A 15,324-nucleotide genomic window follows, 5' to 3' on the forward strand; every position below is an offset into this window, starting at 1 on the left:
AATTTGCAAAATATGTATAGAGCGGCATCAAAGTGTGTCATTTTCATACTTCACTGCCTAAATGAAGAAATGCAGGCTTTTTGTTGTCTCTTATTATCCCTCCCTACACTGCGAGCTAATGATGCTTAACAAATTTATAAAATGGAAGCATAGGAAGGTGACCCCTGTTAACTGTCATGATCCATGCTGATCATAGCGCTTTAAATTCTAAAAGCTTTCATAACAAATTTTTGCTTCACATGACGTATACTCTTCTGGTTTTACATTCTCTCTAGGGTATTGTGTCTAGTTTTGTTTCCCTTGGCAAAAGCTGGAATACAGGCAGAGAATAATAACTTTAAGATAACCAGTAATTAATAGCAGGTAGCATTATTATACAGGAGTTGAAAGGGTGGCAACTAAGGAGGCCCAGAAGAAAGCAGGCCAGGGTAAGGCAAGGGGTAGGGAAAACTGCACAACATGGCAATGCTTCTAGCAACTGGCTCCAACCACAGCCTGATGCATCCTGGCCTCCCAACTGCAGGTGTCGGAATTTGTTCTACACTTGAGAAGTGTTGCTGCTTGCAAGCCCTTTACTCAAGAATCATGCAGCAACATTGGGCTTTCAGGTTTGAGTCAGCCAGGGGTTCTTCTGTCGGCAACCCAACCCAAGGATTATTTGAGAGCATCCCCTGGAGGTGGCATCAGTGCTTGCTTCAGAGAGCTCTGTCTACTCACCTGAGTTGTCAATCATTGGAAGGTCTGGGTCGCCATCAAAGGATTTGTTGGCTGAGGTTGCATCTGGGCCCAGTATGACTCCTGCACACAGACTTTCCTAACTCATCTCTAGCAGGTCCTGCTTTCAGTTATCCAAGCAATCTCTCTTCTGGAAAACAAAGTAGTTGGCATGCTCGTTAGTCTTGAAAATGGACTGTGGAAATTCATATAATTGTCCTGATTATTGTACTGGCTTAGGTTTAATTTGTGGATAAAACTTGCACACACACGTTTACTGTGTGATGTGACAAGGAGCACTCAACGCCCATTAGGCAGTTTGCATTTGGGTGGCATGTAGGCTGACCGAATGTGTTTGAAGCAAATGGAGAGCTTCAAATGTCCAGTTTGCTATGGCTTTAAAAGCAAGTTGTCAGTCCAGTCTTATTCCTACTAAAGTGTCATCTAAAGGGCAGGGAAAATAACATTATAAAATCAACTGATTGTTCTTAAACTCATACCAAACCTATTCTCATTCTACAAGCAAGTTTCGTAATGCAACTGTGGTCCTGTATTCATCTTGTTTTCGTGCTTTCAAAGTACCAAACAATCATATGTTCTGTTTTGGTGTGGATGTAGGGAACAAAGTGCTGTACTCTACAAACCTCTCTCCTGAACTGCTGCACAGGTTTGTCGTTGCTTCTTCCCCTGGTGCCTTATCTTCATCTGCCCTTATTTTGCATTTTTCTGGCAGGTCACAGTTCCTTGTCACGGCCGAAATCCCTGCTGGTGTCTTCGCCCTCCACAAAGCTGCTCACCTTGGAGGAAGCACAAGCAAGAACTCAGGCCCAGATAAACTCCCCAATCGTGGCAGACAGCAAGTACATTGAAGTGGGTGAAGGACCTGCTGCTCTGCAGGGAAAATTCCACACAATCATAGACTTCCCATCTGAAAGGTAGAGGCAGTTTTCTTTAGAAGACATGTGCCCATTGTTATTGCTTTTAAGCTACAGGACTGACTTGCGTAGGGGAATTGTTGCAGCTGACTGTATGGCTGCTGTGCATTGCCTTTCTAATGATCACTTTCAAATTATCAATAGCAGAGTTTGCTGGGGGCGGGGGGAGTTGCCTTATACTTGGTCAATCTCCAGAGTCTTTGTTGGCTGTTTTGTTGAAAGATTCCTAAGTGTGTCAGTTTTAGACGGTTTGTGATTGCTGGCTGTTTGTTTGCTTATGCCACTCAGTGAGTATATTTTATATTCTGTAACTTTTTTTATTCAATTAGTGGTTGGTGGTCGATTGATAAATTAGATGTTGATTTTTCCTAAATATTGGCAAGCTTTTCAGAGCTCTTTCTGGATTGGAGGTTGCAGAACATTCTTTTGACCGGACAGCGCCTCCCCCTGAACTTGATTGGCAGGGTCTTCAGAGCCTTTTCCCTCCCAGGGGGTGTAGTCATCCCACCTCCAGAGCTACCCTGCCTATGGCTGTGTTTGGTTGGGTAGTTTCTTCTCTGGTGAAAATTCTTGTTGTTGAGCCTTTTTCAGCCCCCCCCCCCCCGTTTCCAATTTCCTTTTTTTCTGAGCTAATTTGAGAATCCATCACTGCTTACTTTTACCATCAACACAAGCCCTTCCCATTACCGACAAACCACCCTTCCTATTGTTTTACTTCTTTGCCAGTCAGTGATGATTGGATCTGCAGTGGTGGGTGCATGAAAAGAGAAGAGGGGAAGGATTTTCTCCCTTCCCATCTCCCTAATGTCCTACATAACAGTTTGTTAGCACAAAACTCATGAGAGAGAGTTATTGAGAGACCCTTGGGCTTCAGGAGCAAACATTGTTAATCAGCTTGTGCACCACCACCACTGTTCCCATTGCTTGCCTGGTACACTTGCTAGGGGGGGGGCTGTTATAGAGTGGCAGGTGGGGGGATCTGTTCATAAGCATGGGGGGTTTTAGAAGCTTGCCTCTCTTTAAAGTCCTTAAATTTATCTCTTGCATGAATTTTGCCAGCACTTGAAGCTCTAATCTTGATGGGTCACACATCTACTGGGGGTTGGTTTGCTCCTCTGTTGTAATAACAGGGCACCAAACATAGAATGGGCAGCTACCAAAAAAGAAAAAAGCTGACACTTTCTCCCTCCCTTTCTAGCAATATCTTTGGCAGTGTGTGACATCCCTGGGGTGTGAATCTAACCGTTGCCTTTGTGTCCTGCTTGTGGGCTTCTCACAATGGGTGTCTGGGTGGCCATTGTGAAAACAGACTGCTGGAATAGATAGGCATTTGCTCTGATCCAGCTGAGCAGCTCTTACTTACTTTTAGTATTTTTATACCATATTTCTGAAAAAGGCCATGGTTGTTTATTTTTATACCATATTTCTGAAAAAGGTCGTGGTTGTTTATAACAGATCAAGGTGAGGGGGTGGAATCCCAACAGTGAGACAGGATAGGGTCTTTTCAGTAGTGGTGCCTTTGCTGTGGTTGTCCAAAGACCTGAGCCTAAGAGCAGGAAGGGGTAAGGGAAGCAGATCCTTCTGTCAACCTTCTTCACCTGACATTTTTGCATTGGGTGCTGTCAGCATTGAGTTGCTCAAGTTGGATCACAGACACAGTTTTAAAGTCTGGTATTCTTTGCTATCTCCCTACCTTTATATGCCTCTATCTATCTAGTGGCTTTTTATGTTTGCCTTTATTTTGTAAGGGATGTGCAGCAAAGTTACTACTGTAGATGATTTTCTTCTTCTTTTTGCAGCCAGGTATGCTTTGCCACAATTAGAGATTTCTCACAATCTGTTAAGTGCAAATTCCTTCTTGCTGTCTCACTTCAGAAAGAGACCACCCAGTAAGATGAAGAAATCTCCTGTTGGCAGCTGGCGCTCCTTTTTCAACCTGGGGAAGTCGTCTTCTCTCTCCAAACGGAAGCTGCAGCGCAACCCAAGTGAGCCCTCTGAAATGAAGGCAATAGCCCTTGCAGGTATGTGGACCTCTTAGCCAGGGCAGTAGAGATTCTAAGCCAGAAACTATTGCAACGTTAACTTTGACTTCATGTGGAATGCAGGGAAGTCAATCAAAGAGCAGCTACACTTGTAGTTTTAATCTTGAACAGTTTGAAAGCTGTTCAATACTGTGATTCAGATCACCTTGATGTTCTAAGGCAGTGGTCAGCAACCTTTTTCAGCCATGGGCCGGTCCACCGTCCCTCAGACCATGTGGTGGGCCAGACGATATTTTTTGGGGGGGAGGGGGGAATGAACAAATTCCTATGCCCCACAAATAACCCAGAGATGCATTTTAAATAAAAGGACACATTCTACTCATGTAAAAATCCTGGACCGTCTGTGGGCCGGATTGAGAAGGCGATTGGGCCGCATCCAGCCCACGGGGCCTTAGGTTGCCTACGCCTGTTCTAAGGACTCTTAAAATAAAAAGTGTCCCTCTTACGGAAGAAAAACAAATATCTGTGTCTGAGAATATGTTCGCATTTATTAAATGCATAAAAATATTTTTTGTAATCCAGGAGGGCGAGGAGACAGTGGGACCCTGCGCTCAGCTAAGAGTGAAGAGTCTCTCTCGTCTTTACATGCTATAGATGGTAAGATGGAGAAAAGGTCTTTGGTCTGATTCACCTTTGTGATGGAGGAGGGAAGTTCCTTGTATACATTCCTTAATGAGCCAAATCAGTCTGACTGATTTTAGCAGCAATTCCATGGAATTGTTGTACCATCAGAAAACCAGCCCAGAAAATTTCACAGCAGTTCTAGAAAGAATAACTGGGATATAGTTTGGGGTGTGGCAAAGGAAGAAATGATCCTGACTCCAAACACCTGGGATCAAACTTTTGAGCACAATCTTTATTCTGGTTACAGACAAGTGGAAGAAAATAGAACATTGCTTGTAGTTTATATACTGATGACTATATTAATGGGAATCTGCTCTCTTCTTTGCTAGGTGAATCTAAACTGTTTCGACCCCGAAGACCAAGGTCTAGCAGTGATGCGTTGTCTGCTTCCTTTAATGGGGAGCTCCTGGGAAACATGAACCGCTGCAATTCCTATGATAACGTGCCACATGACCACGAGAGTGACGGGGATGAGGGGCATATCCACGTCCCAGCCCTCATCTCTCCAAGGTCAGCAGAAGACGTTGACCTGAGCCCACCTGAGATCGGTGTGGCTAGCCTGGATTTTGATCCCATGTCTTTTCAGTGCAGCCCACCCAAGGCAGAGTCTGAGTGTCTCGACAGCAGCACCTCCCTGCTGGAGTCAGTGGACTTTAACAAAGATAAGCAAAACACCTTTAAGAAGGAACTAGACTCGGGCAGCCAGTCGCACACCCCTGGCAGCGCCACCAGCTCAGAACCAGTTTCCCCCTACCAGGAGAAGACCATGAGTCCTTTCTTCACTCTGGACTTGAGCCCAACAGAAGAGAAACAGTCCAAACCCATAACTTTCTCTGAAAATGTCGCCCATGCCTTCTCCCCCAAGATGGGGCGAAAGCCATTCAAGTCTCCGCCACTGAGTTTGTTGGAGCCAATCTCCTTCACCATGCCCAGCCACATGCCGGATGTTGTCATCGGAGGGGGAGCAGGGAGTGTAGGTCCTCCAGACTGGGCCAAAGGGATGTCTGGCACCAGTGAAGCCACAAGCAGGTCCCCACCCCACCTGGTGGTGTCCCCCTTGAAGGCCACTGAGGGGAGAGCAAACGAAGGATGCCAGCTGGAGTTCCAGAGTCAAGGAGATGCTAAGAAGCCGGAGCTTCTAGAAGAGGTGGAGCAACCCCTGAACAGCAGCCAGAGTAAGCCTGTACCTTCTGCACAGACACAGCCAGGTACAGTGTGCTTTCCTCCATTCTTTCTTTAAATTCACAAGCGACCAGCTCTCTCGCTTCTCTGCGTGCCTTTAAAAAGAGAGGGGGGAAAACAATCTGGTAATAGAAATCCAGAGTGCGTGTCTTCCAGAGCATGTGGAGGTTGCTCGGGTCCTAATAGGAAGCTTTGAAGGAACCCGAAGCTTCTCTGCGGCCTCCTTGCATCGCAAAAAAAAAATGCTTGAATATTTTATATATCCCTATATCTTTCCACTCTTTCATAACATGAAATCTCTTGCAAATCAATATGCCACCTGATAAACTCTTTTATTTTTAACTTTAAAAAAAATAATAAATAATAAATAAATCTGGCTACACTTGAAGAAGGGACCTTTTTTGGCCAAAAGTACCCTGAAATTAAATTGTACACAAGATCCCATCAAAAGGTTCTGACCTTTTCTTTCTGCATTATCTGCTGCCTAGCTCTCTAGGAATGCAACAGGAAACTTTAGACAATCTCTTGCGCTTTTCACGCCGAACTGCTGTCCTGTTTGCATGTATGACAGAAGATGCACTTTGTCACGCCAAGGAGTTGCCACTGTGAAATGTTGGAAGAATCTATTTTTTTATAATGGTCTATAGGAATTTCTCGCTCTCCTTACAGGATAAAGTAAATCATTCTCTTCTTTTTGTTTTTCTACTCTTCCTCCCACTAGGAGCAGTTGCCCTCGACTCCCCCCAGGATCATGTTCCAGTCAATTCGGTCTCTGTTGTCCCTCCTCCTCCTCCTCCGAAAAACGCTGCACGCATTCTAGCCTTAGCCCTGGCAGAGTCTGCCCAACAAGCCTCTGCTCAGTCCCAGAAGAAGCCAGATGTTCATTCTGACTGTACCGGTGCAGCAGAGACTGAAAGCGGAGGAACTGTAGAAATGTTCCATCCGTGTTCTGGCATCACTCCAGAAAAGCTCCACCTCTATGCTGCTTTGCCAGAGAACCAGCTCACTTTTCAGGCAGCTGCACTTGGAGAGCACCACAGAAGTGGGTTACCTGTAGACCAGGCACCTCAAATCAGTGGCATGCCTGAGGGCAGCAATCACTTACATGGCACACCTGGAAATCGGGACCATCCCCTCCTCCCTCCTGAAATGTCTGGAGATGTTCACAGTGGCACTAACATGAGCTGGGACCACACCCACTTCCATCCTTGTATGTTGGGAGACAACCACCACCTTGCTCATTCTGTTACGCCTGAGGACCAGAAACACCCTCCTCCTCCTCCTCCCCCTCCACCTCATCATCATCATCCCTGTGCAAGAGGAGCAGTTCAATCAGAACCACCTACAGCAGAGATACCCATGGAGAACCCTCATCTCCACACTTGCCTCCCTTTGGACAAGACCCAAGTTCATGCCAGCAAGCTCCACTTTCCTGTCTGCACAGCAGACAAAGCCCAGTTCCCTCCTGTCACTGCTGGGGAGAAAGCAGCTGCAACCGTCCTGGCATACATGATGATAAAGAACCAGACAGCAGGAACAGAAACGGATCCTGGAGTAGTCAGCCCAAATATTCCTCCTCAGCCGACCACAGTCACCACCATCAGCAGCAGCACATGGGGAGAAGCACCGCTCATGGCTGCTCAGCACGCTCTGGCTGGCAGCCAGCAAGCTCCAGTGCACAGACCAGGGGACCATCAGCCAGCTGTGGGGCAAGCCCCAGCTGCAGCTACAAAAGCGTCCACTGGATTCAGTCAGGTAAATAATCCACAGGTTCCTGTTCCACCCTCTGCCCAGCCTGGAAGTCTTAGGAGAATAGATTATACCCATCGTGATTAATGGGGAAAACCTTAGGCAAAATCGCTAATCCTCAGCCTTCACCACTGTTTACCTGTCTCTGCTGGCTTTAAAATTTGCTTTCTTCTCCTCAAAGACAGAAAATGGTTGGATTTGCTCAGCAGGGTGAGATGGGGTTAATAACTTTTTACCAGTTGCCAGTGAAGTTCCTAGACATAGCAAAACTTTGACAAAGAGGTTTTGGGGAAAGTCAGCCATAGAGAACGTCAGCTTTCAGTCGGTTGATGCTTGGGGTTGTCATAACAAAGGAAGCAGACATGTAGCAGGCAAGCTCAGCAGCAGGTGGTGGTCTTTCTTTGCCTGCTAGCTGTAATTACTTACAGAGGGGTGGAAGGAAATTTTTTCCTTCCATAGACAACAACTGGTGCCTTTGGATTGTGATGTGCTTTGAGATAGAGCTTTTCCAGTCTCTAGCTGGTTTCATTTCCTTTGCCATGGTAGTGGTGCAATCCTGTTGAAAGGCAGCAAAGAATGTGCAAGCTCTACTTAAGATCCAGATGTGAACTCTTGCTGTGCTTGGGAAGCAGAGAATACTGCACCGGCCAGCCAAGGAGTCATTTGCCCATATTGCCGGGCTTGTGAAGGAGACCTTGTACCCACTCCCATGAGCCCAGTAAGGAGCAGGGTCAGTGAAGTTGTTCCATTCCAGTTAAAGAAACCAGTTCAGCTTGTCACCAAAGTCTGCCTCTGTCCTGCTCAAGAGTGTGCTGAGGTCACAACTAACGCTTGCTGTTCTTTCTCACACCAGGTACGAGGAGAGGCACCTCCTGAGAAGCTGCCCGAGCCTAGATCAGCTGAGCCAGCCCCCATTTTCGTCACCGAGGGCAGTGCCACGATCCAGTGCACTTCCGCCACCCCTCATGTCACGCTTCACCCAGGCCACTTGGAAAAGCCTCGAGAGAATGCCAGGGCCCCCCCACTGCAGCTGAGGTCTGACTCAGTCCCAGCTCAGCCCTCCTATGGATTTACACCTCCGGTGCCACCCGTGAGGACGATGGAGAGTAAAATTGCAGCAGCCATGCATTCCAACAACATGGACCCCATGAATGCTGCCAGTTACCACTCCTTTGTGGCTGCATCCACGCTGCCGCCACCCGTGGAGGAAGCTCCGCCCCCACCTCCCCCTCCGAAACACACCTCTCTTCAGTCTGCCTATTTCTCCCACTCCAAGCCAGAGAGCTCCCCCGAGCCCCCCGTGATGGAGAACTACGTGCATCACAAGCCGACATCCACCCACCAGTACAGGGCTGAAAGCATCCCGCCCCACCTCTACCACAGCAAGTCTGAGCAGCACCCTGGCTACCCCTCGCTGTCGGAGACCCCCACGTCCATGGGCCCCAGGTACAACACCTACGCCACTCAAGGGAAGAGCGTGTCCGTCCATCACACCAAGCCTCGCAGCCGAGTGGAGTACTTGTCCTCCATGAGCCCCACCATGAGGAGCACGAGTTACGTGGAGGAAACGCCCCCCTACCCCTCCATCCGGAGAGTGCACTCACTCCATGTCTCTGCTCCCTCAGCCATCCGGTCAGTCCCCATCTCCCGCACCGAGGTGCCTCCTGACGACGAGCCCTTGTATTGCCCAAGGCCCCTCTACCAATATAAGCCATATCAGCCCCACACAGATTACCATGTCACTCAGCTGCAGCCTTACTTTGAGAACGGACGGGTCCATTACCGGTACAGCCCCTATTCAAGCTCCTCCGGCCCCTCCTGCTACTCGGCGGCCGATGGTGGGTTTTATGACCTGGACCCTTACGGCACGATGAGGCTGAGGCCGCTGCACCCACTCCCGGGCAGAGACTTTGCGTCCTACTCCCGACTGCAGACCAAAAGTTTGTATCGCTGTCCTGGCCTGCCTCCCTACCCCCGAGGAGGCCTCGCTGGACACCTGGCGGGCAAGGAGCACAGTTTCATTAGCAGGGATGTGCCGCCTGCGCCTGACGCCAAGCCCATGTACGTCTCTTGGGACTTGGAGGACATGGAGAAGTACCGGATGCAGTCCATTCGCCGAGAGAGCCGCGCACGCCAGAAAGTGAAAGGGCCTGTCATGTCCCAGTACGACAACGTCGCCCCTCTGCTGCAGGATGAGCTGAGGACTGTGGACGTCGTTCACCTGCGCAGCAAATCCGATCCTGGGAAAACTGGACTCCTCACGGTTGCTGATGGAAAGGAAGGGAAGTATCCGGGCAAAGTAGTGCCCCCTGAAGGGGAGGAGCGCTATTATGTGCCACATCCAGAACCGGATGTGGACAGAGCCCATTACCACGGAACCTATGGGAATGGGCAGTCAGAGAAAGCGTCGCTCCCTCAAAAGCAAAGCAGCCTCAGGAGCAGGAAGCCGCATGAGGCGGGTTGCAATTCGTCTGAGCACAGGATGCACCTGCCCCATGAAGCCAGCCACAGGCAGCCACTGGAGTCTAAAAACGGGCCCCCTTATGCTGACTACCGACCAAAGGGCCACCAGGAACCACCAGAATCCACCGGGTACCAGCACTCCGGTGGGAAGTACGCCCCAGCCAGCCACGATGCCTTGAGACTGAACCACAAAGAGGTGAAGCTGGCAGAGGACAGGCCTGATATGGAGAGACATCGGGCCAGGCCGCCTGCCGCTGCTGAGAAACACGCCCGGGACTGCTTTAAAGAGGGCGAGCACTACGGACAGCCCGCAGCACCACCCCCTAAGCCGGAACGGAGCCACAGCCTCCGGCTCCAGCACCCCGAGAGCATAGAGCGGGACGCTGCCCTCATCTACCCGTACCAAACCCTTGGCAAGCGCCAAAGCACTATGACGGTGGTGTCTCAGTATGATAACTTGGAAGACTACCATACCATGCCTCAGCACCAAAGAGGGGGTTATGCTGCAGGAGGGGGCTTGGTCCCTCCCTTGGCTCATCCACATAGTAGGACTTACGCCACAGCCTTGGGACAGGGAGCATTCCTGCCCACAGAGCTCTGCCTGCAGAGGCCCGAGACTGAGATCCATGCAGAGTGAGCTCCGGGGCAGAAGGTATAGAGTGTAAGCAGCCTCTGCTGGACAGTGGACTGGTTTATTTTTTCAGTGATACACACACACAAAGTACCCCATCGAAGCAACTCCCTTTCCATTAGCGCCCCTCAGCTCCCTCCCCTCCAGCCCCCATGCCGCTTACTGTTTTTTATATCGTAAATGTATAGTTTTATCTCACATGGTCTAAAAAGTAGGTTGCAGCAGTCTTGCAGGCTTTTGTTAACCTCGAAGACAAAATCAGTCTCCAGGCAGCGCAGAAACAGAGATTGAGATTCAGGGGTCATGCTGTAAATGGTTCTCACTTTCCTTAGATTTTGAACAGTGGCATTTCCCATAGCTTTGACACTTTGCTTCAGAGCCCTGTGCATGATGTATGTATTGATAGGATGATGCAGACATTTCTTCTCCAGGTAAACTTCCCTTGTATGTGATCACTAGAGAGAGATTTATTGAATGGCAAGATTTAGTAAATATTTTAATGTGGTTCTTTTAGGCTTAATGCACCAAACTCTGGGAAAAGACTATTTCACATTATTTCTTCCCTTCTGCAATCCCAGATTTTATTTTATTTTTAAAGCAATGGTACCTTTCTGCTTAAAATGTTCTTCCAGTGCTTCTTAGACCCAACCTAATAAGAAATATGTCCATTGATAGCAGTAAGATGTGACCCTACTGGTAGCTGGGAAAGAGGTGTTGCCCAGGTAAATTCTTTTTTCTTAAAAGGTAAAGGTAAAAAAACACATAAGAAACTACTTCATCAAATATTGAGAAATCCAGGGTGGGGGTCTGGGGAGAGAGAAACTCAGCATTGATATTGTTGTAAATGGTGCTTTGGTTTGATAAGCGAGAGCTGCATTTCTTAGCTTCTTACAGCAAGTGCGTTTCCTATAGCAGACCCTTTCTGCTGGGTGAAGTGGCAGAAGAGTTGGGCTCTGGCCCACCGCCCAGGAATTTCAACAAGGCAGGCCTGCGAGAGATAAACTGTTTAACCTCCCTGCTACATATCATTCCATCATCAGTTAACAAAGTAAATCTGTAGTTCTGCCTGGTGGTTCCCTGGTCATTGCTGGTTCTCTATGAGTCATGACAAAGGCCTGGGCATGTAAGTGTGGATTTAGTGACCAAGTCCTCCACCATATGCACCTCCCTCATCATGTCAGTAAGGCAAACCACTCTGTGAATTTAGACTGCTGATTCTCCACACGCTGCCGTTGATGCATCAGTGCATTGTTATCTCCCATGTTTTGTTTTGTTTTTTAAAAAAGATCCCCGTGGAAGCAAGATAGCGTTTTAGTTTGCTTTTCTAGTGAAGTTATATGAATATGCAGTGCTTTTAAAATGTGTTGTCCTTGCTGGAACAGGAACCAATAGATGCCTCAGGATTCCCACTTCACCTTGTAAGAGTCAGAGCAATGAAGGCTCTTGCCGTGCAGCCACCATGGAAACATGTGACATTCCAGCAGACAAGGCGCCGTGGGTTTTGCTTGGTTTCACGACCTTGAAATGAGATGCAGAATGTCCAGAGCCCAGCCCAAGGTGCAGTGTGTTTTCTTGTTCTTGAACGACGAAGCTCTGTAGCAGGGCTGAAGTCCAGAAGAAGTATCCAGCTGGGGCATCTCTCTGTCCTAGGCCCTTTCCGCTAGCACCAGAAGAAAGGAATTGGATCAAACCACCTTGGAACTGAAGTTTTTGTTCAACAGCATTCCATCTTTAAAATGATAAGAGAAATATTTTACAGGGCACAAAGCACTTCTCAAAGACAGCTTGTCATTTTGTTCTTTGGATTTCCCAATTTTGTCTGGGGTTGTTACAATAAGAATAGCTTGTCTCTCTTGGTTTTGATTATTTTCATGATTTGGTAATTCTTATTTTAGGGGCATTGCTCCTGACTGTGTTAAATATAAATTTAGTGGCCAGAAAACTCACTGTGAACCAGGTTTACCTCAGCCTCCGCCCCCTGCCCTGGTAAGGAAGTTAAACATTTTTTGTTTTGCAGTTGAAAGGAAAAATCTCTAAATAGGACCATTCCAGTTTGGCAGTTGTATGGAGCAAGCTTGCTTTGCTTTCTACAAGCGATCAAATTAGCTGTCCTCCTTTGTGCAGAGTAGCAGAAGAAGCCTTACCGTGGCCTGCACAGACTTCCCCCGAAGTCCATTTGATTTTGGCATCCAGCCATGTTAAGTTCTTCATCCTCTTGCAATGGCTGTGTTGCTCTCTATTGAGGTTCTGTCCAGAGTTCCAGCAGGCACATCCCATTATGTTGAGAATATTTTGAGGTTCAGGTAGCGAGGGCTACAGGACAAGCCTCTGTCTTCATGAAAGCCTTAATTTTCCTTGTATCCTCTCCATATATCAGCCTTACATTATCTGCCCTCCAGGTAAGATCAGGACCAAGCCAACTTCCTGTAAATCACAATACATTGTGGCAGCCCTAAGCAAACACTAAAATTTCCCTCAGCTCACAAATCTCATCCCCCTGTAGAGATAAAGTGCCCACACAGGCCAGATTTTGAATTCTACCACTTTCTGTAATTCCCATAACAGTACTTAAACAGCATACGAGTCCCCTTAGCCAGACCATTTTGTCAGAGCAGTTTCAAAATCATGACATTGAATTTTATCACCCCTCGCTTAATCCACTTCACTTGGCTCTGTTTGTGTCTAATCACCAACATGACTTGGAGGCTGTTGGTCCAGAAAGTGTTGTGCAGTGGTGTGGCAGTACAGCCTTGAGTGTAAAAGGAAGCGATTAAATTCAGAACTGTTTCCGAAGCTTGAAGGAGCAGTGACAATCGCCCTCTTTCCCTGTACATTTTTGCCACTTGAGTAGCTGGTACCTTTAAAAAACAAAACAAAACCCTCTTCCCCTCACCTAAGAAAGCCATAAAATTAACTATGCAGTCCTTCTCATGTGCTGTGGTTAATTTTGGGACTCTCTAACCATTAGAGAAAAGTCTCTTGCCCCATTCCATGTTTCTGTGTGTTTGAACCCAACCACAGCTCTGCTCTCACCACAGAGGGAATAGCAAGCGGGAAGGAAGTGGTCAGGTAACCTCTCATACCAGTGGAAGAGTAGAGGAATGCCTGCAAGGGAAGACAGGCTGAATGAGGAATTCAACTTAAATCAGCCATAAATTCCAGCCCTTTGTCACCTGTAGCAACCTGACCTCTGGCCTCACCTGGCAGGTTCTTGCTCCTTTTTGTCACTCACTGCCTTTACCTTAATTGCCATTTGCTGAACTTTCAGCGGAGCTTGCTTTTTTCCACCGTTGGATATCCAGATTTGAATTCCCTCGCAGTTAGGGTGCATGCATCTTAAGTCCTGAGTTTCCCTGTCTGTTCAGAGGGGAATCAGGTCCTGCTCATGATAGGCACCTTGAGCAGATCTAGCAGGTACTTCTCACCTTCCTGGTTCCTCCTTCCTTAACCCTGCTTACTCCCCAGTCTGCACCTGTTTCCTCCTGCTCCTCCTCTGTAAAGTTCTTCCTCTTGCTGTCCTTGCTTCTTTGTCTACTGTACCCCCACCCCCGGTGTCCCACCTCACGCAGCTCCACTCTTGGCCCAGACATCTCCTTGTCCTGTCCAGCCGGGTAGTTGCGCAGAGGCAGCAGCTGCCAGCCACACTCCCCTCAAAATCAGGTTAAATTTTTATGCAGAGGACAGTGAAAACATTGTGCCTATGTCTTTGCAGACAAAACCGGGGAGGGGGCTTATTCCTCAGAGGGGGTGGGGGTGGGTCTCATCAAGAATTGCACAGCCGTGGCAGAAATTGCCACACAAAGCCAAAACCCACTTTGAACTCTGATCCCTTTCGGAAGAGCGAGTTTTGGGCCCTTGCATACTCTTCCCCCACCCCGGCCCCAGTTCACCTCCTTAGGTACGTTGACAAAGTGTTGACTGACTGCAGTGTGACATTATATGTCAGGGAACAGAGTGGTAGGTTCTGGGTTTCTGTTTTCCTTTCTAAAGGTGGCTTCGGCATGACATTTTCTCCAGACCCTTGTGCTACGGAAACTGAGGCGATGGGCATGGAAGAGTTTAACATGTGCTCAGTAACTTCAGTGTCTTCAGTAAGTTTTCTAGTGCGTAGTTCCAGTGCAAAATGAACAAGAAATGGTTGTTGTGCCGTTTATTTTCCTGCTGTGGAAAACTTGAGTCATTTTTGAGCCACATGAGAGAACCATCCCAGGGAAGTCTTGGGTGATCTCCAAGTGTTCTCTTCTCTTTAATTTATATAGTGTCTTATTTTTTATTCTCTCTTCTTCTTTTTACACTTTTGTGTGTGAAAACTGGTGTAAAATGTATATGCCGATGAACTCATGCTCTTTCATGTAAATATTTTGTGGCACTCCCACCCATTCCTTGTAAATACTTAGATTCTCATTTTCTCCACACTGTTAAGGGGCGGGTGTGCTCGGTTTATTTTTATTTTTTATTTTTTAATTTGTACTGTAATGCTATGATCAAGAGTTGAGGTGTCTTGTGCTATTAAAACAAACAAACCTAACAGTCCCACAAAAGTCAGATGTACAACTCAACAATTAATGAAGCCAGGTTAAAACCTACTTGGTGGTGTCTGTGTGTTTGTCACTCCATTGCTGGGGATGGGGGTCAGTTGTGGGGCCCTGCAGTTTGAGGGGCACTCAGAAGTCTGTGACAGATAATGCAGGTATGCTGCAAAGCTACTGCTGGTAGATGGTTGAGTCGCCTTTGTTGTGTACCTGTAGCCTCAGTGACCTTAGAAAAGACCCTTCAGTGCAAGGGAAGCCGCTCCTTCCAGAGCAGGTTGCACTCTTCTCTTCCTGCCAGAGTAGAGAGGCCCTCTTTATTGGGTGGGGGGGATGTACCTAGTCCAGACCACCACACCCTAACAGGTAACTTCAACCTCCAAGACAACCACTGCCTGCTTTAGGCTTCTCCTATGCATCCTTCTTCCTGGCCTCTGATGCTCAGAAGCCTTCAG

The 15,324-nt window shown here is 47.8% G+C and overlaps 1 protein-coding gene across 7 annotated transcripts in view; it reads left to right on the top strand.

Moving 5' to 3' along the window:
* Positions 1-14,926, top strand: part of ARHGAP32 (Rho GTPase activating protein 32) — a 212,137-nt gene extending 197,211 nt beyond the window's left edge. For all 7 annotated transcript variants that reach the window (XM_081172433.1, XM_081172436.1, XM_081172434.1 and 4 more), the window contains 6 exons: positions 1,448-1,649; positions 3,525-3,670; positions 4,214-4,288; positions 4,645-5,523; positions 6,219-7,252; positions 8,100-14,926. In XM_081172433.1, the coding sequence (XP_081028559.1) occupies positions 1,448-1,649; positions 3,525-3,670; positions 4,214-4,288; positions 4,645-5,523; positions 6,219-7,252; positions 8,100-10,346 (4,583 nt within the window). In that variant the 3' untranslated portion in view covers positions 10,347-14,926. The remainder of the gene's footprint in view (positions 1-1,447; positions 1,650-3,524; positions 3,671-4,213; positions 4,289-4,644; positions 5,524-6,218; positions 7,253-8,099) is intronic.
* The last annotated feature ends 398 nt before the right edge of the window (positions 14,927-15,324 follow it).

Source organism: Podarcis bocagei (genome assembly GCF_964188305.1).
Source record: "Podarcis bocagei genome assembly, chromosome: 15".
Lineage (NCBI taxonomy): Eukaryota > Metazoa > Chordata > Lepidosauria > Squamata > Lacertidae > Podarcis > Podarcis bocagei.